General features: G+C 37.6%; 1 protein-coding gene across 1 annotated transcript in view; it reads left to right on the top strand.

Annotated features, from left to right (window-relative positions):
• The window catches only part of LOC123848934 (transmembrane protease serine 11A), a 45,104-nt gene extending 41,818 nt beyond the window's left edge, over positions 1-3,286 (top strand). The window contains 2 exon segments of the mRNA XM_064584006.1: positions 1,277-1,392; positions 3,125-3,286. Coding sequence (XP_064440076.1) covers positions 1,277-1,392; positions 3,125-3,286 — 278 coding nt within the window.
• Positions 3,287-16,835: the final 13,549 nt, after the last annotated feature.

The raw sequence follows: 16,835 nt of genomic DNA, 5'->3' as shown, positions 1-16,835 counted from the left end.
GATTAGTTAGAGCTCTTATTTTGTAAGTGACAGAAACTCAACTCTTACTGAAGCAAAAATAATAATAAAATGGCAAATTTGTTCCTTGTAATTTAGAAGTCAAGAAAGATGAGGAGAGTCTGGTTTCAGACATAGCTGGATTCAGGAGTATGGAGTATGATGTCATTTGATTCTGAATCTCTGAATCTTCCCATTTCTGGCTCTGTTTTCCCTGAGGTTGCCTTCATATGGAGGGATTCTATCTCCACATAGTGTCAAAGGTGACCAACAACATCAGGGTTTACATCATCTTCCCCTAGTAGCTGCAGAGGGAAGAACCTGTCCTCTTTGCCAGAATCTACGTTAATCCCTGAAAAGGTCTCTTTTGGTCCTGTTTGTGTCCAGGGGTACTTGGATTGACTGGCTAACTCAAACACTCATTCCTGGGTCTATACCGAGAAAGGCAGGTGTGTGATAGACAGGCTGGTCAGAATCACATGGAATAAGGGAGAGGCAGTTCCAAAAGGTTGGGCTTCAAGGAAGACATGAGAGAAGCAATGTTCCCTCAGCAACACTAGAGTCTTATGTGCTCTTCTCTATGCAATGCCAGGTGTTCATCAGGTGTGCTGTGATCCTCATGCCCACCTTCACTCCAAGACTCCCTCCCTCTATGCCCCATCTTTGTGAGCCTCCCTTGACTCTTTTCATCTCCTCCTCCCCTTGGTTTGCTCCACTACTCATTTTCATCTTCCTCAGTCACCTTACAAGTTTTCCCATTGCTCAGCTACAATGTCCAGTTGCAGCAAAATCTGCTTCAGAACTACAGAGGTTAACTTAAAAGGGATCAAGAATAAGAATAGTGTGTAGAGATAGTCTCTGATAACAAAGCTTCCATGGCCCTCTCTAAAATGATTTAACTTGATACACTAACTTAAACTTCTAATAAATAAAAATGATTTTGTTTTTGAATATTTGGGGGCATACTTACATACATTCTGGATCATAAAATCTGGTGTAGGTACATACATATAACAACAGCAAGAGAGTTTACTTAACTCTGGGAAATGTTTTTCTTCCTAGTATAGGTATTTATAAAATGTGATAAAGATAATAATTATCATTTAAATGTGCCAGATTTTAAAGGGGAATTTATTCTCTAGAAATTGCTTACATTAACCTCATTCTGTATTGACAATTTTAGTATGAAATAGATTAGATTGGGAAAAAAATTCCACTCACTTCGTTCTAGCTAAGGATGTTGATTGTAAACACTAAAATGACTTTGTTTTCCCTGAAGGGGAATCCCAAAATAATCTTCAAGAAGCCAAACTGAAAATCATAAGTGATGATGTCTGCAAGCAACCACATGTGTATGGCCATGATATAAAATCTGGAATGTTTTGTGCCTGCAGGGTAGGTGGAGAGGGATTATTTTAATATCATTAACCCAAAACGTTTTTATCGCTTTCAAGAAATATTCTATGTTCTTTACGTTAGTACCAATACAGATATCTTGTCAGTTCAATAATTTCTAAATGCAGATTTCACAACACAAACATTTTTAGGTGTTTTATTAAGCAAAATGTTATAAACAGAGTTTCTTTGATGCTATCAAACCAACAAATTAAATTTTCTTAATACCAGAAATCCAAAGTTTCATAAAGCAGAGTCCCTTTTCTCAAAGTGCTCTCATCTAGAAAGTAAATAATCATGAGCAATGAACTATGATGAGATTTTTTAAATGATATAAGGGATAACAAATATTTTTAGCATGAAGGGAACATTTTTGCAGCAAGTATCAGAGAGATCATACTGAAGGATATGAGACCTGAGGATAAATGGCTCTTACCCAGTTATAGAATAAGAGAACAGTATTATTTTTCTATATATAGAAAGAGCATAGCAAAAATTATGAAGGTGTGAAATTATAATTCATATTTGAGGGAATCCCAAGTAATCTGTTGGGTCTCGGCATAAGGAGGAGGAGAGGCCGTTACACTAGGTGAGAAGGTGGATCAGACCATGTTGGGACTACCTGGTGCCCTTTCCAGTGCCTTCCTCTGCTGTCCAATAGCTATCCTGCATGTATGTTTTCTGACAAAGGTAGAAAGTGTATTTCTTCCTGGACGTACTTGCTTTATAACATGAGATTCTTGAAAACTCCAAGAAGGTGACTACATGGTGAAATATCAAAATTGTTTTGATATTGAGTGACAGAAAACTCTTCCCAGAGTCTCACAAATTACACACGTAAACTTCTGTCAGAAAAGAGCAGGGAGTTTTGTAGCCTATAGGCTGGGCAAGAGCGGAATCTGGTACATATCCAGCGTCAGTTGCTGAGAATGTGGAGGGAGGCAGCTAGAATTCAGAGAATGCACAGAGAGGTCCAAGCCATGATGGACAAGGGGAAAGTAGTGACAGGAGTCCATTTGCAGACAGCACATGGGAATCTAGGCAAATGGTGAGATTAGCGATATGCCTCAGGAAGGAGGTGGTCATAAAGAGATTTTACTGAATTGGGGAACAGAGGTAAGATTCCTGCTCCATGACTGCTCAAGTGAGTGGTAAGACAAAGCTCTAGCCATAGAAAAATTGGGGAGAATATCGAGAAAGTGAGTCAGGGACAGGGTCCAAGACAGGAATACAGTGATTATAACTGACGCTCATGGTGAGGGGTTTAGTCTGTCCAATAAAACCGAGGTCAAAGCACCCTGCTTGGAGTCAGAAAAAAATCAACACCAGCTAGACTTTCTGTTTGTGTACTTGAAATTTGCCAGTAGACCTTAGTCATTCTTAACACACACACACACACACACACACACAGAGTAACTGTTTGAGGTGATAGATGTGTTAATTAACTGATTGTTGTAATCATTTCACGAAGTATATGTATGTTAAATATCATGTTTGTACACTTTAAATATACACAATTTTATTTGTCAATTATATGTCTATAAAGCTGAAAAAATTAAAATGTGGAAATTGAAATTTAAAGCTCTTATAACTTTTGAAATCTATGTTTCAATTAATTATTCTATAATTGGTAATCAATACATATGCTATAGAATAATAAAATATGTGGTTCATCAGAATATTTTAAGTAATAAGCTTTATATTTAGCTAATTTTCTTTCTTTTATTTTCAGGGTGATTCTGGGGGACCTTTAGTTGTAAAGGATCTTAAAGATACCTGGTATCTCATTGGAATTGTGAGCTGGGGAGATAACTGTGGTCAAAAGAACAAACCTGGAGTCTATACAAATGTGGTTTATTACCAAAACTGGATCACTTCAAAAACCGGCCTCTAATTCACTGTAAAAGTTAAATATTGATATCAGTAAGGAGGCAATGCATGTATGAGAATTTAAATATTCAGTGAATGTAGTACAATAAAGTGAGATTAAATGACATTATTTATTTTAGAATCACTTCTATCAAGCAATAACCCATAGCCAATTTAAAAGGAATTTAAATCCTTATAAATTTGTAAAGTACTGGGTCAATTTAACCTGGAAGGAAGAATACAGCCAAGACACTCAGTTCTTTATATCATGCAAGTTGGAGTATAAAAGAGGTGTAATGCAAATTTTGAAAATAATCCATGATTTTTAGAATGTCTTTGTCAAGAAGATCCCCTTAAGTGAGACAGTTTTTAATCTCTTAAAGAGTTCAGGAAAACCTTATAGAATTCCTTATCATTTCTCCTGAGCTCACCAATACTTTTTTTTTTAAATTTTTCCTTATTATTCCAAGTTTTCCAAAGAGATTTTTCACCATAATACATTTTCTATTTATAAACCCTTTGGAAGGATCCTTGAAAAAAAAGTTATATCTAGGAAACAAACTATGGTGATACATCAAGCCAGAGATCTTCTAACCTTTCTCTGTTGTGAAATCTCCCTAATTTTTTGGTGACTTTTTTTAAACACAGACACAGAGAGAAAGAGAAATACTGATTTATATATCCAGAGAAATCCTGATTAATAAATGAATATACATAATAATTAGCTAATCAAAAATGTATCCTTGTTTACAAAAACTGGGGGAAGGTGATGGTAACTTCATGAGTCATTACAAAACAATGGCACAAAAATTTGACATTTCATAGATGCATTTACATGTTTGAACCACCAGGAGGTGGCTCTGTACCTTTCTATAAGGTTAAATTCCTTGAAAAAAATTGAGAATTTGCAAATATGTTGAATAATCAATGAGCTTTGTCTTTCTACATAGAAAGAAACATTCATACCTTTGAATTGCTGCAGCTAATTATCTCTTAAGGCTTGTGGCAGTAGCCTAACTATTGCAACCATGAAACACTAGTTTAAAAAATTTTTAATAAATATAAATTTTAAGGACCTACCACACAGAACACATGAACAAAGTGATCTGAAAAACCAAATGTACCCCCAAAGTAAAGTGTCTCCTGAAGATATTAGGAGAGTCAGGCTTGTGTATTCCATGATACAATTAAAGGAAGGCTTTGTAGAAACAGTTACTCTGTGACAATGTCAGCTAAACATCAGGCTTATGGGCAGGTCCAAGTATAAGCCAAACCATTGAAAAAATTGAGTTACTTTATAACAATGTCTCCCTATGGGCTATTGATAAGCCATGAAAATAATCCTACAATAATCTAAAAGACACTAACAATTTATTCACACTCACAAAAAAATATCCATAACCTGGACCCACAGAATTTTAAAGCTTAGGAAAGACTGCAAGTCATGCAGGCCAACACACCTATGGTTCAGCTAGCTGAAGCCAGGAAATGTAAATGACTTGGTGAACCTATAGGTAGTTTGTATCCCCAGTGGGCCTAGAACCCAGGTACCAATTTCACATGCCCTTTCCCTCACAAAGTCCCTTTCTGATCACCTATATTTACTAAATAATCAGATCTATAAGAATTCCAGTGACTTCTATTGAATCTATTTTAAATTAGAAAACAAGATCTTAAGAATTTTCAGTGATGTGATTCACTTGGGCAGCTGGCTGCCAATTCTCTGAACTCATTTCAAGATAAAGTTGCTTCTTCACATGTAAAAATATACATAGGTTTATAAATTAGTTGATATTATGGTGGTAAGATGTAATTCTGACTTTTAATGTTAAGATTCAAGAAATGATCCTAGAGTTATAAACTTTGTATTGCTAAACTGTTCCATGCACCATTTCATTCTTGTTCACATATAAGCAAGTACTGATATATCATTTTAAATCTAATAATAAAGTTGATGATCAGAGCACTCTACAAATAATATCACTGAATCTGTGTTAGGCCAAATCTTAGCATGAATCTTACAACTGCTGTTAGGGATTGCATTTCTTTTAAATAACTATTTTGGGTCATTTTGGTTATTGTGATAACCAAAAATATCTCCACACATTGACAAATGTCCCCTGTAGAGAACTATTGCTCTGAAAGCATTTGATTGTTTTTAGAAATGCAAGAGATGGGAAATGCAAGCCAACTGGGTGGCTCAGTTGGTTAAGCATCCTACTCTTGGTCTGCTTGAGATTCTCTCTCTCTCTCCCTTCCCCCATTCTATCTCTCTCCCTCTCTCTAAAATAAATGAATAAATAAAATCTCAAAAAAAAAGATAAGCAAAAGATATCTCAAAATTATGACACTGAGTATTAAAAAATTATGGTCTCCTGATCAAACTGAACATTCACTATCATGTTTCTAAAAGAAGTAGCAGAATAAGACAGTGGCTATTTCAAATACAGACTGATCTCCTTGTACACAATGTGCTTGAAGGATTTCTCTCATACCCTTGCCTAAACTAGGTAGAGTATATTCATGGAGTACCATTAACCATAACCTTGAAGGTAGGCTTTTATAAATACATCCTCTAGTAGAGTTTCTCTATCTTGACCACAATCACAGTAGAAAATATATTTCACAACACAGCTCCATAAGAACATAACAAAATACATATATGTTAAAATATTAAAAACTGAACCAGAAGTTTCATCAAACAATACTTATCTTACTCAGTGCAATAAAATCCAATATTTTCTATTCTATTCTATTTCAGTTTTTTATAATGCTTGCCCCACCAAGTAAATTAATTTCAAAACCTAGTGGGCCATGACCCGCAATGCCTATAGAACATTCTAGAATAATAACCCACAATTATGAACACCATATTGCTATTATCTCACCTAGTCCTACTGCTCCCTCCACCTTCAGCCTCTCCCCACTCTATCCATTTAGCAAACTGCAGCTCAGTTATGACGCTATTCAATAATATTGTTCCCACACACTCAAATCTTCACTGGTTTCCCCTTTGCCCAACAAATAGTCTAAATCCATGTCGCCATAGCTTTTAAGTCCCTGTACAATCTGCCAACAACCAACAGACTTTTTGTTTTGCTTGTGCTCAGTGCTCCTGTAACACTGAATGTTACGCTTCATTCCCTGAATACATTCTCCCCTCTGGTCATGCAATATTCTCTTCACTCTACAAGATCTAGTCCAAATTCACCTCTACCAAGAATACTTTTATTGTCCCAGATAAATTACCTCTCCATGCAAAAGCTTTTTGAATTTCTTTGTTCCTCCTCTAAAGCATTTCTCATATTTTGCATTGTAGTTTTAAAGTACATGTATTATCTCTAAAATATACTTTAAGTTCCATAAGGCTAAACACTGCTTTACTCATTTTTGTATTGCACACAGTATTATAATATTCTGTATATTTTATGTTTAGTGAAAGAATAAATTCACAGAGGCAAATTATGATTCCTATGAATCATAATGAATCTTCCTTCATAGGAAGGTAAGACACCTCAGTTCTCAGTTATTAACTGTTTCTCCCATGTCATGTTCCTTTCCAACCTGTGCTCATCCTCCTTTGCATATTCCTGAATGCTCCTAAAGACCTCCTGCTCCCCACCTGAACCAGAAGTGATCAACATACAGTAAGGTGTATGCATGATAGTGGCCCTTCAGGAGACCCTCTAATTTGAAAACTGTTCCCCATAATCCCTTAAATGAGCGCATCTCAAACATAGGGATATTTGGAAGTAACGTTAAAAATCTCCCTTTCCCTTTCATCATTTTTATTTGATCTGCTAGGACTGTCCTTTCTTCCTCTTTCTTTCATGGACCTCACAAATCTGAATACTTCCAAATGGCCATGTTAGATGACTCTACTGATTGAGGCCCTTTTCTGTTGAATTTGCCTAATAGGAGACAATGGAGATAAAACTAAAACATATGCAGTACATCTACTTTTTAAAAGTTCACAGAAATAAAGGAATTTGAATTTCAAAAAAAGATCATATTTGACTTACTGATTTTAGTTATTTATATAAGACTGTCCTTTTCATTTCCATTAGTAATCAAGATTTAACTGACAAACTTTTTAAAACTGTTTTTGCTGTTTTCCAAGTTCGGGAGACTCCTTCCACACCAGAAGTCACTAAATGAAATTCAGGGCAAAAACCCAAAACAACAGTTCCTCAGATTACAATAATCTGTCCCTAGTCTTAAAATAGGTTTTATTGGTTTAGACATAGTAGATGATGTTATGTGGTGTGCAGTCACTGAAAACCCCTGCATAACCTGTTGAATATTTTGCTTGGGCTATAATGATCACTTAGGGTAATATCGTGGTACAGAAAAAGCACTAGGTTGAGCACCTCCCTGACTGTTACGTGGTCACTTCCCTCATAGAGTGGACTACATCCGCACTCTGGGTCTCTCAGGGCCATCCCAGAAGGTTCTGGCATTCAGTTATGCACTATCATCCACTATCATCTGTAAGAATTCTCCTGCTGTCCTTTGAAGGATCATCTGCGTTAGCTGGAACCTGACAGTTAGAGGACTTCAAAATTCTCAAAATCCTCCTCTACTTCAGCAAAAGCAACACACTCAAAGAAACAGCGGCAGTAACCATGGGTAGCAGAGGCCACGAAAGTCTAGACACGTGGCTCCATGACACCAGTTCCCTTCAAAGGAATATTATGCTTAATGTTGAAGAAATAATATTTCTTCAAGGTATTTGATCCTTGTGGGAACGCTTCCCTGAAGAACTAGATATGAATGAAGACCCCGGAGAAAAGATAATTCCAGTTTCAGTGATAAAAGCCAGGGTTAGTTTACGGGAGGAGATTGGAGGAATCCCTGCCATTATCTATAGATACTACACAGTTACCTCTGGGGTTCCAGATAAACATCCCTCCCATGGTAAAGTTTGTTTTACTTTGTTTGAGTGGCCAAGGCATTAAAATATGAAATGAATCACTGTGGAACCCTAACTGTTTGTTACTAACCTTGAAAATTCCCACAGGGGCGCCTGGGTGGCTCAGTCGTTAAGCGTCTGCCTTCGGCTCAGGTCATGATCCCAGGGTCCTGGTCAAGCCCCACATCAGGCTCCCTGCTCAACAGGAAGCCTGCTTCTCCCTCCCCCACACCCCCTGCTTGTGTTCCTGCTCTCGCTATCTCTCTCTGTCAAATAAGTAAATAAAATCTTTAAAAAAAAAAAAAAAAAAAGAAAATTCCCACATACAAAACCATTGTATTGATTATCTTGTGGGGATCATGTTTAGACGGAGAAAGCATTCGCGGTTTCTCTCAGTGCTCTTCTTGAAACTGTACTAAAGGTGGTAACAGTCTGGCTCCATCACATACACATGGTGGGGGTCTAGCACAAGCCTGAGGCTGAGCCTCCAACTCTCAAAGCTCCTCCTGCTTTCCTGGCAGTCTGGATGGACATCGAGGAGCCTCTTCTAGGTCAGGAGTCCAGCCCACAGCTGAACACAGCTCTGTCTCCTTTCTCCCACTATGTCTGAGGCAATGAATACTACCCCTGCTGCAAAAGCACAAACATTACTCCTGGTTTTTCATGAAAACTACTCTAAAGGGGCGCCTGGGTGTCTCAGTTGGTTAAGCGTCTGCCTTCAGCTCAGGGTCCTGGAATCAAGCCCTGAGTTGTGCTCTCTGCTCAGCGGGGAGCCTGCTTCTCCATCTCCCTCTACTGCTCTTTCTGCTGCTCCCCCTGCTCATGCTCTCTCTCTCTATTTCAAATAAATAAATAAAATCTTTTTTTAAAAAAAAAAAGAAGAAGAAGGAAAGAAAAACCACTATAAAAACAGCCTTGCCCTCACATTACCTTTCACTGGGCCATTTTTTTTTAAAGATTTTATTTATTTGTTTGAGAGAGAGAGACAGATAGTGACAGAGATAGCGAGAGAGAGCACAAGCGGGGAGGAGAGGGAGAAGCAGGCTTCAGCTGAGCAGGGAGCCCAACGTGGGGCTCGATCCCAGGACCCTGGGATCATGACCTGAGCCGAAGGCAGACGTTTATCCAACTGAGCCACCCATGCGCCCCTTCCCTGGGCCATTTTTAAAAAGAATTTAACATACTCTGATTACACCATCTCCTACGTCTCCTATTTGATCCAAAGACCATATTTCCTTCTCATTAGGTATCTCTGAAAAGATCAGATCAACAGATTAGAGCACAGGACAAAAAACACACTGACACAAAAACACAGACTGGATTCTAAGGTGATCTGGATAGCTTCTCTCTGTTCCTTAACTATGGACTATTTCTAATCCCAGACAGCTATTATAGTATTAAAAGTATTGATCATGGTATTAAATGTTCAAAAGCCTTGGAAAACAAATCAGGATGAATCAGTGGAAATGCACCAGTATTACTGAAAACAAAAACAAAAACAAAAAAGGAGTCAAGTATGTGATCTTCCAACAGTTAAGTGAGAATTGTTATCTTTGCGTCAGAAGGATTTATGCTGCACGTTCATGGTTCCAAATGGCCTCAAGCCCTGTTAAGTACCTCTCTACAGTCTTGTATTTCACAGTTTAGTGGAAGAGTGAGACATCAATACAAAACCTGGCCATTGATACTCATTTGAATCAACTGGACAATCGAATAGAGGTTCAAATACTCTTTTAAGGTATTTGTAAAAGATTACACTATCAAATCACACATTTGCTGAATGGTGGATAGTGTAACACAGAAGTAAACAATACGAAGTTCAGTGGAATGTATTTGAATTCCAGTCTCACAACCTATCAGCTGAGTGACGATGGGTCTGTTATTTGTATTTCATGAAGTTTACATACTTTTATATGTCATCTTGACTGGGCCATGGTACTTAGTTAGATGTGTGGTCAAACATTATTTTGGACATTTCTGTGAGGTTGTTTTGGATGATGTTAACATTTTTTCCAGGTTTAAGATATAACTGACACATAAAATTATATATATTTAAACTATAGAACATGATAATTCAATAATACACATACATTGTGAAATGATTAGCACATTAAGTTAATTAACACATCCATCACCTCACAGTTATTATTATTATTTTTTTTGTAGTGACGACACTTAAGATTTGCTCTCTTAAGAGAATTTCAAGTATACAATACAGTATTATTAACCGTAGTCACCACCATGTATATTAGGTTGTCAGGGGCTTAATGGGGAGATGCTGGTTAAATGGTGCAAACTTTCAGTTATAAGATGAATAAGTTCCAGGATCTACGGTACAGCATGGTGACAACAGTTAGTAAAACTGGATTGTATACTTGAAAATTGCTTTAAGAGTAGAGCTTTAATATTCTCATGACAATAGCAACACCAATAAAATGGTAATTGAGGTGAAGGACAACATTTTGCAATATATATGTGCATCACATCATCACATTACACATGTTAAACTGACACAATATTATGTGTCAATTATATCTCAATTAAGCTAGAGGAAAACCAGTAGATTACCTTGAATTCAGCCCTAAATACCTATAAAAATAAATGGGAAAATTAACCTATTCAAAATAACAACAACAAATCCAACAAAACACAATCAAGAAATTTCCTTGTTTGACAATACCCAGGGCTAAGGCAGAAAAAAAAATCCAAGTTCAGTGAAAGGTCTATGTGACTAAAGATCTACTAGGACATGTTAGGTATATTATAAATAAAACTAAAAAACAGAGTTTTCAAATCCCAACTGCAAAGTGAAGATCATGAGGGAAAACACTCTAAATTACAAGAGTTTGATTTGTAATCTATATAGACGATCTTATATAACTTTTTCTAGAAAAGACAGACCCAGGGATTTATCTATTTGAATAAAGTTAATAATTCCTGAGAATGAGATTGGTATACTTCTTAATGTTCTATCAAGATTTCAATTAACCAAGAGAATGTCAGCAGTATAGAATTCTCTGAAAAGCCTTCAGCATGTTCTATACAGTCAAGGGCACAGTTAAGACAGCATAGAAAAGAACTGTTTCCTGAAACATTAGCAGTCCAGACATTTTTAGTAAAAAAATGTTTATATGTTTTTCATTCCTTCCGCAGTTGTTTCCTGTCCAAGTCTCCTAGTTCTTGAATCAATTTCAATAATTTTCTTTTTTTTTATAAATCTATTTTCTGAGCACTAAATATTTTTTATTATAGTTTCAAATTATCTTTTCTTATCTCTTCTACATCTGTTGTTATTATTGTTCTCAACTTTTTAATTGTTTTAGGTTTGTGTACTTTTTTTTATCAATACAAAGGACCCTCTTTACCCTGTTAATGTTGTTGCTTTGGACCCCCACCCTTACCTTGTCTGCATGTTCACTTGTTTTTTTTCTTCTCTTTCTTCTTGATTTAGTTGTGTATCTGATAATGTATAGGTTTCTGACAACTGGATTTTCCTTTTTTTTAAATTTTATTTATTTATTTGACACAGAAAGAAACATGGCAAGAGAGGGAACACAAGCAGGGGGAGTGGGAGAGGGAGAAGCAGGCTTCCCGCTGAGCAGGGAGCCCCATGTGGGGCTCGATCCCAGGACCCCGGGATCATGACCTGAGCCGAAGGCAGACGCTTAACTGAGCCACTGGATTTTCCTTTTAAAACCATTAGAACTTCGCTTTTTACTACATCTTTTGAAACCGTTCATATATATTGGCATAATTTTTATGTTTTTTATAACCTCTGTCGCCTTTATTTCTGCCGTGTTTTTCTTATCTTGCCTAGCTAATTTCTTAATTATCTACATTGTATTCCCCAAATAACATGCCCATCCCCAGAGTAATAAAGACCTTACTAAATATTTCTATGTACTTCCCTCCCTTGGGGGAAGCTTTTGTATTCAAAATGGTCTAGTAACCATTTTAAACATATATAAATTGTTTTCTTTAGAGCATCTAAAAACAAAAATGAAAAAAAAAGTTTTTATGCCAATACTTAATGTAATGTCATCTTCCATAACATTTCCTCTCTTCCCTTCTCTCCAGTGAAATCCCTCCTGTGCTAGAGGCCTGGTTTGTACTCTTGCAGGACATCATGGTGGTCCCCAACAGGGTATTCAGAAGAATACTCACCATGGGAATCCATACCCATAACTTAATAGGTTCTAAGGTCCTTATTACAACACTGCACAGCTATAGTTATATTTTTCAAAAGTAACTACTTTAAAAATACTACTATATATTTAAGTCAGTATGTGATGAGGCATTGTCTCTGACTTTAAGGGTACAATTAAATTCCTTCCATTTTTTCATCATCTTTGCTATCTTTCATATAATTAATGACATTAGAAAAAAAAACTTCTAAATAATACTTTCTTAACACTGAACAAGAACTATGTCCAAATGCTTGTGGGATTTTTATACTGTCTTTGATATAATTTTAATATCAATTTTAAATACCAATGCATGGTGTTATGATACTCAAGAATCCTTCTAAAATGAAAAGACAGATACAAAAGATATGACAGTGGAAAAAGTAAGTCTACCCACATCACACCTCAAATACACTTAGTCATAACCTGAAGAGAACATATTTCATAGCAAAAAACCTGTGACTTAAAAAAAAACAAAAACAAACCTGTGACTTCTCTGCGTTTTTCCCTACATGTCAAAAAAGTGAAAGTAAATAGCAGGTGGTATTTTTAGACATTCTCATCTCACTTCTGAATGCACAGGACAATATACAGTACTTTTAGTGACCTGAACAATCACAATGAAATCAGTTATTAAAGAAGTATCTCCAAGGAAAACAAAAACAAAAACTCTACTCTTGATTATAAGGAATTTACTCAGTTAGAATGTTCCCAACACCCCAAAAGTGCTGCTGGGTAAGGCCCTCTGGGTAGGCAAGACAAACCTGTATCCAGAATAGATGTCTAGTCCTATAAGGAAGAAATGGCTGGTACTTTCAGGATGTCAGGGGTCCAATGCAGTAAATATGCTATCAGGTAGCCAGTTGGTCTCCTTAAAGAACAGTGCCATCTTGTGAAATCAGTGTGTCTTTGTTGATGATAGGTTGGACATACTAAGGAGACTCGACTGGTGCTGTTAAGCGGGAACACAAGCTGTTGGACCCACATGGTCTCCATCTCTCCCACTGTGGCCATCTCATTTATGCACCCATCATGCCAACACTTAGTGATATTGTGCTAGAGTGACCAACTATGCCAGTGTACCTAAGATTGAGTTTCCAGAATGCTAGACTTTGAGTTTTAAAGCCTGACAGTTCCAGACAAAATGGAACAAGTTGATCCCCTACCAGCACATTCCTGATGGCCTTGGTGAATGGCATATTATCTGGGCTCTCCCATGAAACCTAATTTTCTGATGAGTCTATATATATATATATATATCTTTCATATAATTAATGACATTAGAAAAAAAACTTCTAAATAATACTTTCTATTATTTATAAATATATAAAACTAAATAATAATACTATATATATATATATATATATATATATATATATCCATTCCACCATGCCTACTTCTCTGAGCCTTTTGATCCCTTGGCCTCTACTGTCTCCCACCAAAATTCTGGAATTTCAACCTTGTTTAACATGGGCCATTGTTTTTTTCAGACTTCTAGGAGCAACTCCAGCAGCAAATTGACACCATTCCCTGAGTACCTTGGCAGGTGTTATGTCCTATATACTGGGAGACTGCCCCAAGTCAATCAACCCCTCCTTATCCAGCCTTAAGTTCCAGACCCCTTGATCAAGCACCCTTTAATCCAATCAAACAGAAAGTGCTCCCATAGCCCCTGCCGGCACCTGCTGCTAATTTTTGCAGCTCCTTTGTAATATAGATTCTTTCCTCTCTCTTTAGGCCTGACACATTCCCAGATGGTTATGTTGTGACTTACCCTTGGTAAGAGGACTGGCAGCCAGGAGAGGAAATACATGCAGCTCCTGAAGAGGACAGCTATTACCTTATAAGCAAGAGGCCTCTGCAGTGTCTCTGCAGAATGCTAACTCTCAAAGGACACAGGAGACCTACTTCTGCAGATTCAGAAGGCTCAAAACAAGTCTACAGAGTCAAAATCTTCAGGGACTTCTAGCCAGATTATCTACATTCCATGTATCAGGTTCCAGGTCTTCTCAAGTAGGGTTCTGACTTTGGAATAACAGACCTGTCTCTGTTGAGCATTCAACAATCATGGGAGTTGAGCCACTCTATCCAATCCTGTGCTTGGTATTCAGTTTTCCTGATCACCTACTGCATGAGATGAGGGCTTCTAAATAACTGACCAAAGAGAACCTCTGGATCTCATACTAGGCTTTTAATTATGTTAATTTCCCTCAACTCTTCATTATCATTATTACTGCATTATGGAGCATACACACACCCTAGCAGCAACCATGCAATTCCACTGTCCTTAGGTCTGCCACCCCCACCCCCCGACACACACACACCTTTCACACATGAATCAGCACACTGGCCTGTGCATTCACCTCTAGTATCATGCTGGCCTAGCTCACTAGGGGTGAGAGTTTTAATATCATACCACCATGTGTGCTAGAGGCTGTTGACATGCCACCTACCACCAAGTCCTCATTACCAGCTGGGAGGTGAGTGATCCAGCCCCCAAATTTCATCTTAATGTCTCTTTTCTTGGAGCTCTCTCAGTACTATTACAAGTTGGATTTTTCTGAATAAGGAACACTGAGACAAAGTAAAAGCATAAAGGTTTATTGAGAAGTAACAGCTGTTAAAGGAAAAGGGAGGAAGTGGGATTGGGCCAGGGCGTTAGCAGACAGCAATACCTATCTGACAAAATCTCTGCCTATCAACTGGGAACTCCGGAGTAAATATTACCGGTTAGAGAAATCCATATTATGTGGCAATAGCTGTACTCTTATATTACCACCTTACTCAGTCATTGGCTGAGACCACCAAAAGAAGAAAATGCCCTTGGCTTTAAAACTGAGGCAAACCTTGACAAAGGTAGCAGCTAGAGGCTGTCAGGTTGTATTAAGCATATCTTTTTATTCCGATGCTTTAATATCTGGGACTTTGCTAACCCTAGAGGGACCGCTGCTCGCAGGGCTAGCTAATACCCAGAGACAGCAAATAACTCCACCCGTGAGTGAATCCTTCATAGACAAACCAGCCAAGCCAGAGCTCATATCCCAAATACCTCCTTTTTTAAGCTCGTACACTCTGAGCCATTACTGCCATGCCATAGAAAAATTCGCACACCATTATACTGCATGTACCCAGGCCTGTGTACCAGACAACTTAGGGACAGTTCCTATACCACAGAGCCCACTGAAATTATTCAAACTCTCCATCCTATAGCTGCTTACCCTGTCTCACTTGCTTCTTCCTATAGAAATCACAACCAAGGCTTTCGTCCATAGTTCCTCATTTTTCTCTCTGCCTCCTGACTAACTCTGGTGCTTCCCCATGTGGCCCCGCCTAGTGTGGCATGCTCCTTCCTCTTGGGAACAGTAAATAACAATCTTTTCAACGGCCATCATCTCCTGAGCTGCTGGCCTTACCATATTTAAGCAAACATAAAATCTATATTTTAAAACACAGGTACTCACATACTTTGCAGCTGCGCACTCTGTCTTGAAAAATGATCTGAAGGATATCTCCATGTGTCCTACAAGAACAATTTTTTAAAAGCTCAAACATAGCTATGGTACTTCTCATCCACATGAATGAATACTTAACCACATACCAGGCAAGGATGACAGGCTCTGAAAACATAGCAGTCCTTTCCCCCATAGGCCTATGGTCTACTGTGGAATAATTTCAGAAAGTGTGCTGAGTTCTGAAATGAGTATAAAAGAAGAAGCAAATAGATGTGGATCACACTGAAGAGGAACCAAACTATCCTAGGAATTAAGAAGCTCTGGTAGAGAAAGAAGCATATAAGCATACCTTAAAGATTAATCAGATTTGGGAATTTAAAAGAAATTTATTGAAAAAGGTAGAAAAAGACGATACAAGCTGAGGGAACAGACCCAGAGGAGACAGAGAGGGCAGTATATTCAAGCATCTAAAGTAAACTCAATGGATAGAATATAGTGTAGGAAATGAGGTAGGAAGGAGAGGAGTGTAAAAAGGTAGACAAAGTCCAGATGCTGTGGAGCCTTGCTACCCATGTTAAGGAGAATGAACTGTATCTTAAATGCGAAAAAGCTACTGAAGAGTTTTTATAAGAATGGTGACATAATTCAATTTGCAAATGGTCATTCTTGTAGGTATGAAGAATGTACTAGAGTGGGAAAAGACTAGAGGCAGGAAGCTAATCAGAAGAGTGGCAGTAATCCAGCTGAGGGATTATAGTGGCCTGGAGTCATGGGGGCAATGGGGCTGAAGACAGAAAAGAAACAGGTTCAATAAATACTTATACACATAAGACTGAGAAAAGAGATGGAGTCAAGAATGATACCCAGATTTCTAGTGTGAGAAACTGAGTGAATGGGAGAAGACTTGTAGAGACGGGGAATACCGGAGAAGCAGGTTTCAGATGAGGAAGGATGAAGATGTGAATACAAAGCACAAATGAAAAGATTAGCCTCCCAAAGGAAGACAAAAACCTCTTCCACTATAAT

The sequence above is a fragment of the Mirounga angustirostris genome, unplaced genomic scaffold (genome assembly GCF_029215605.1).
Source record: "Mirounga angustirostris isolate CCGP_5_RB_7025 unplaced genomic scaffold, mMirAng1.0.hap1 SCAF_2, whole genome shotgun sequence".
Taxonomy (NCBI): domain Eukaryota; kingdom Metazoa; phylum Chordata; class Mammalia; order Carnivora; family Phocidae; genus Mirounga; species Mirounga angustirostris.
Note: the sequence above shows the minus strand (reverse complement) of the source record. Positions and strands in the feature narration are given on the sequence as shown.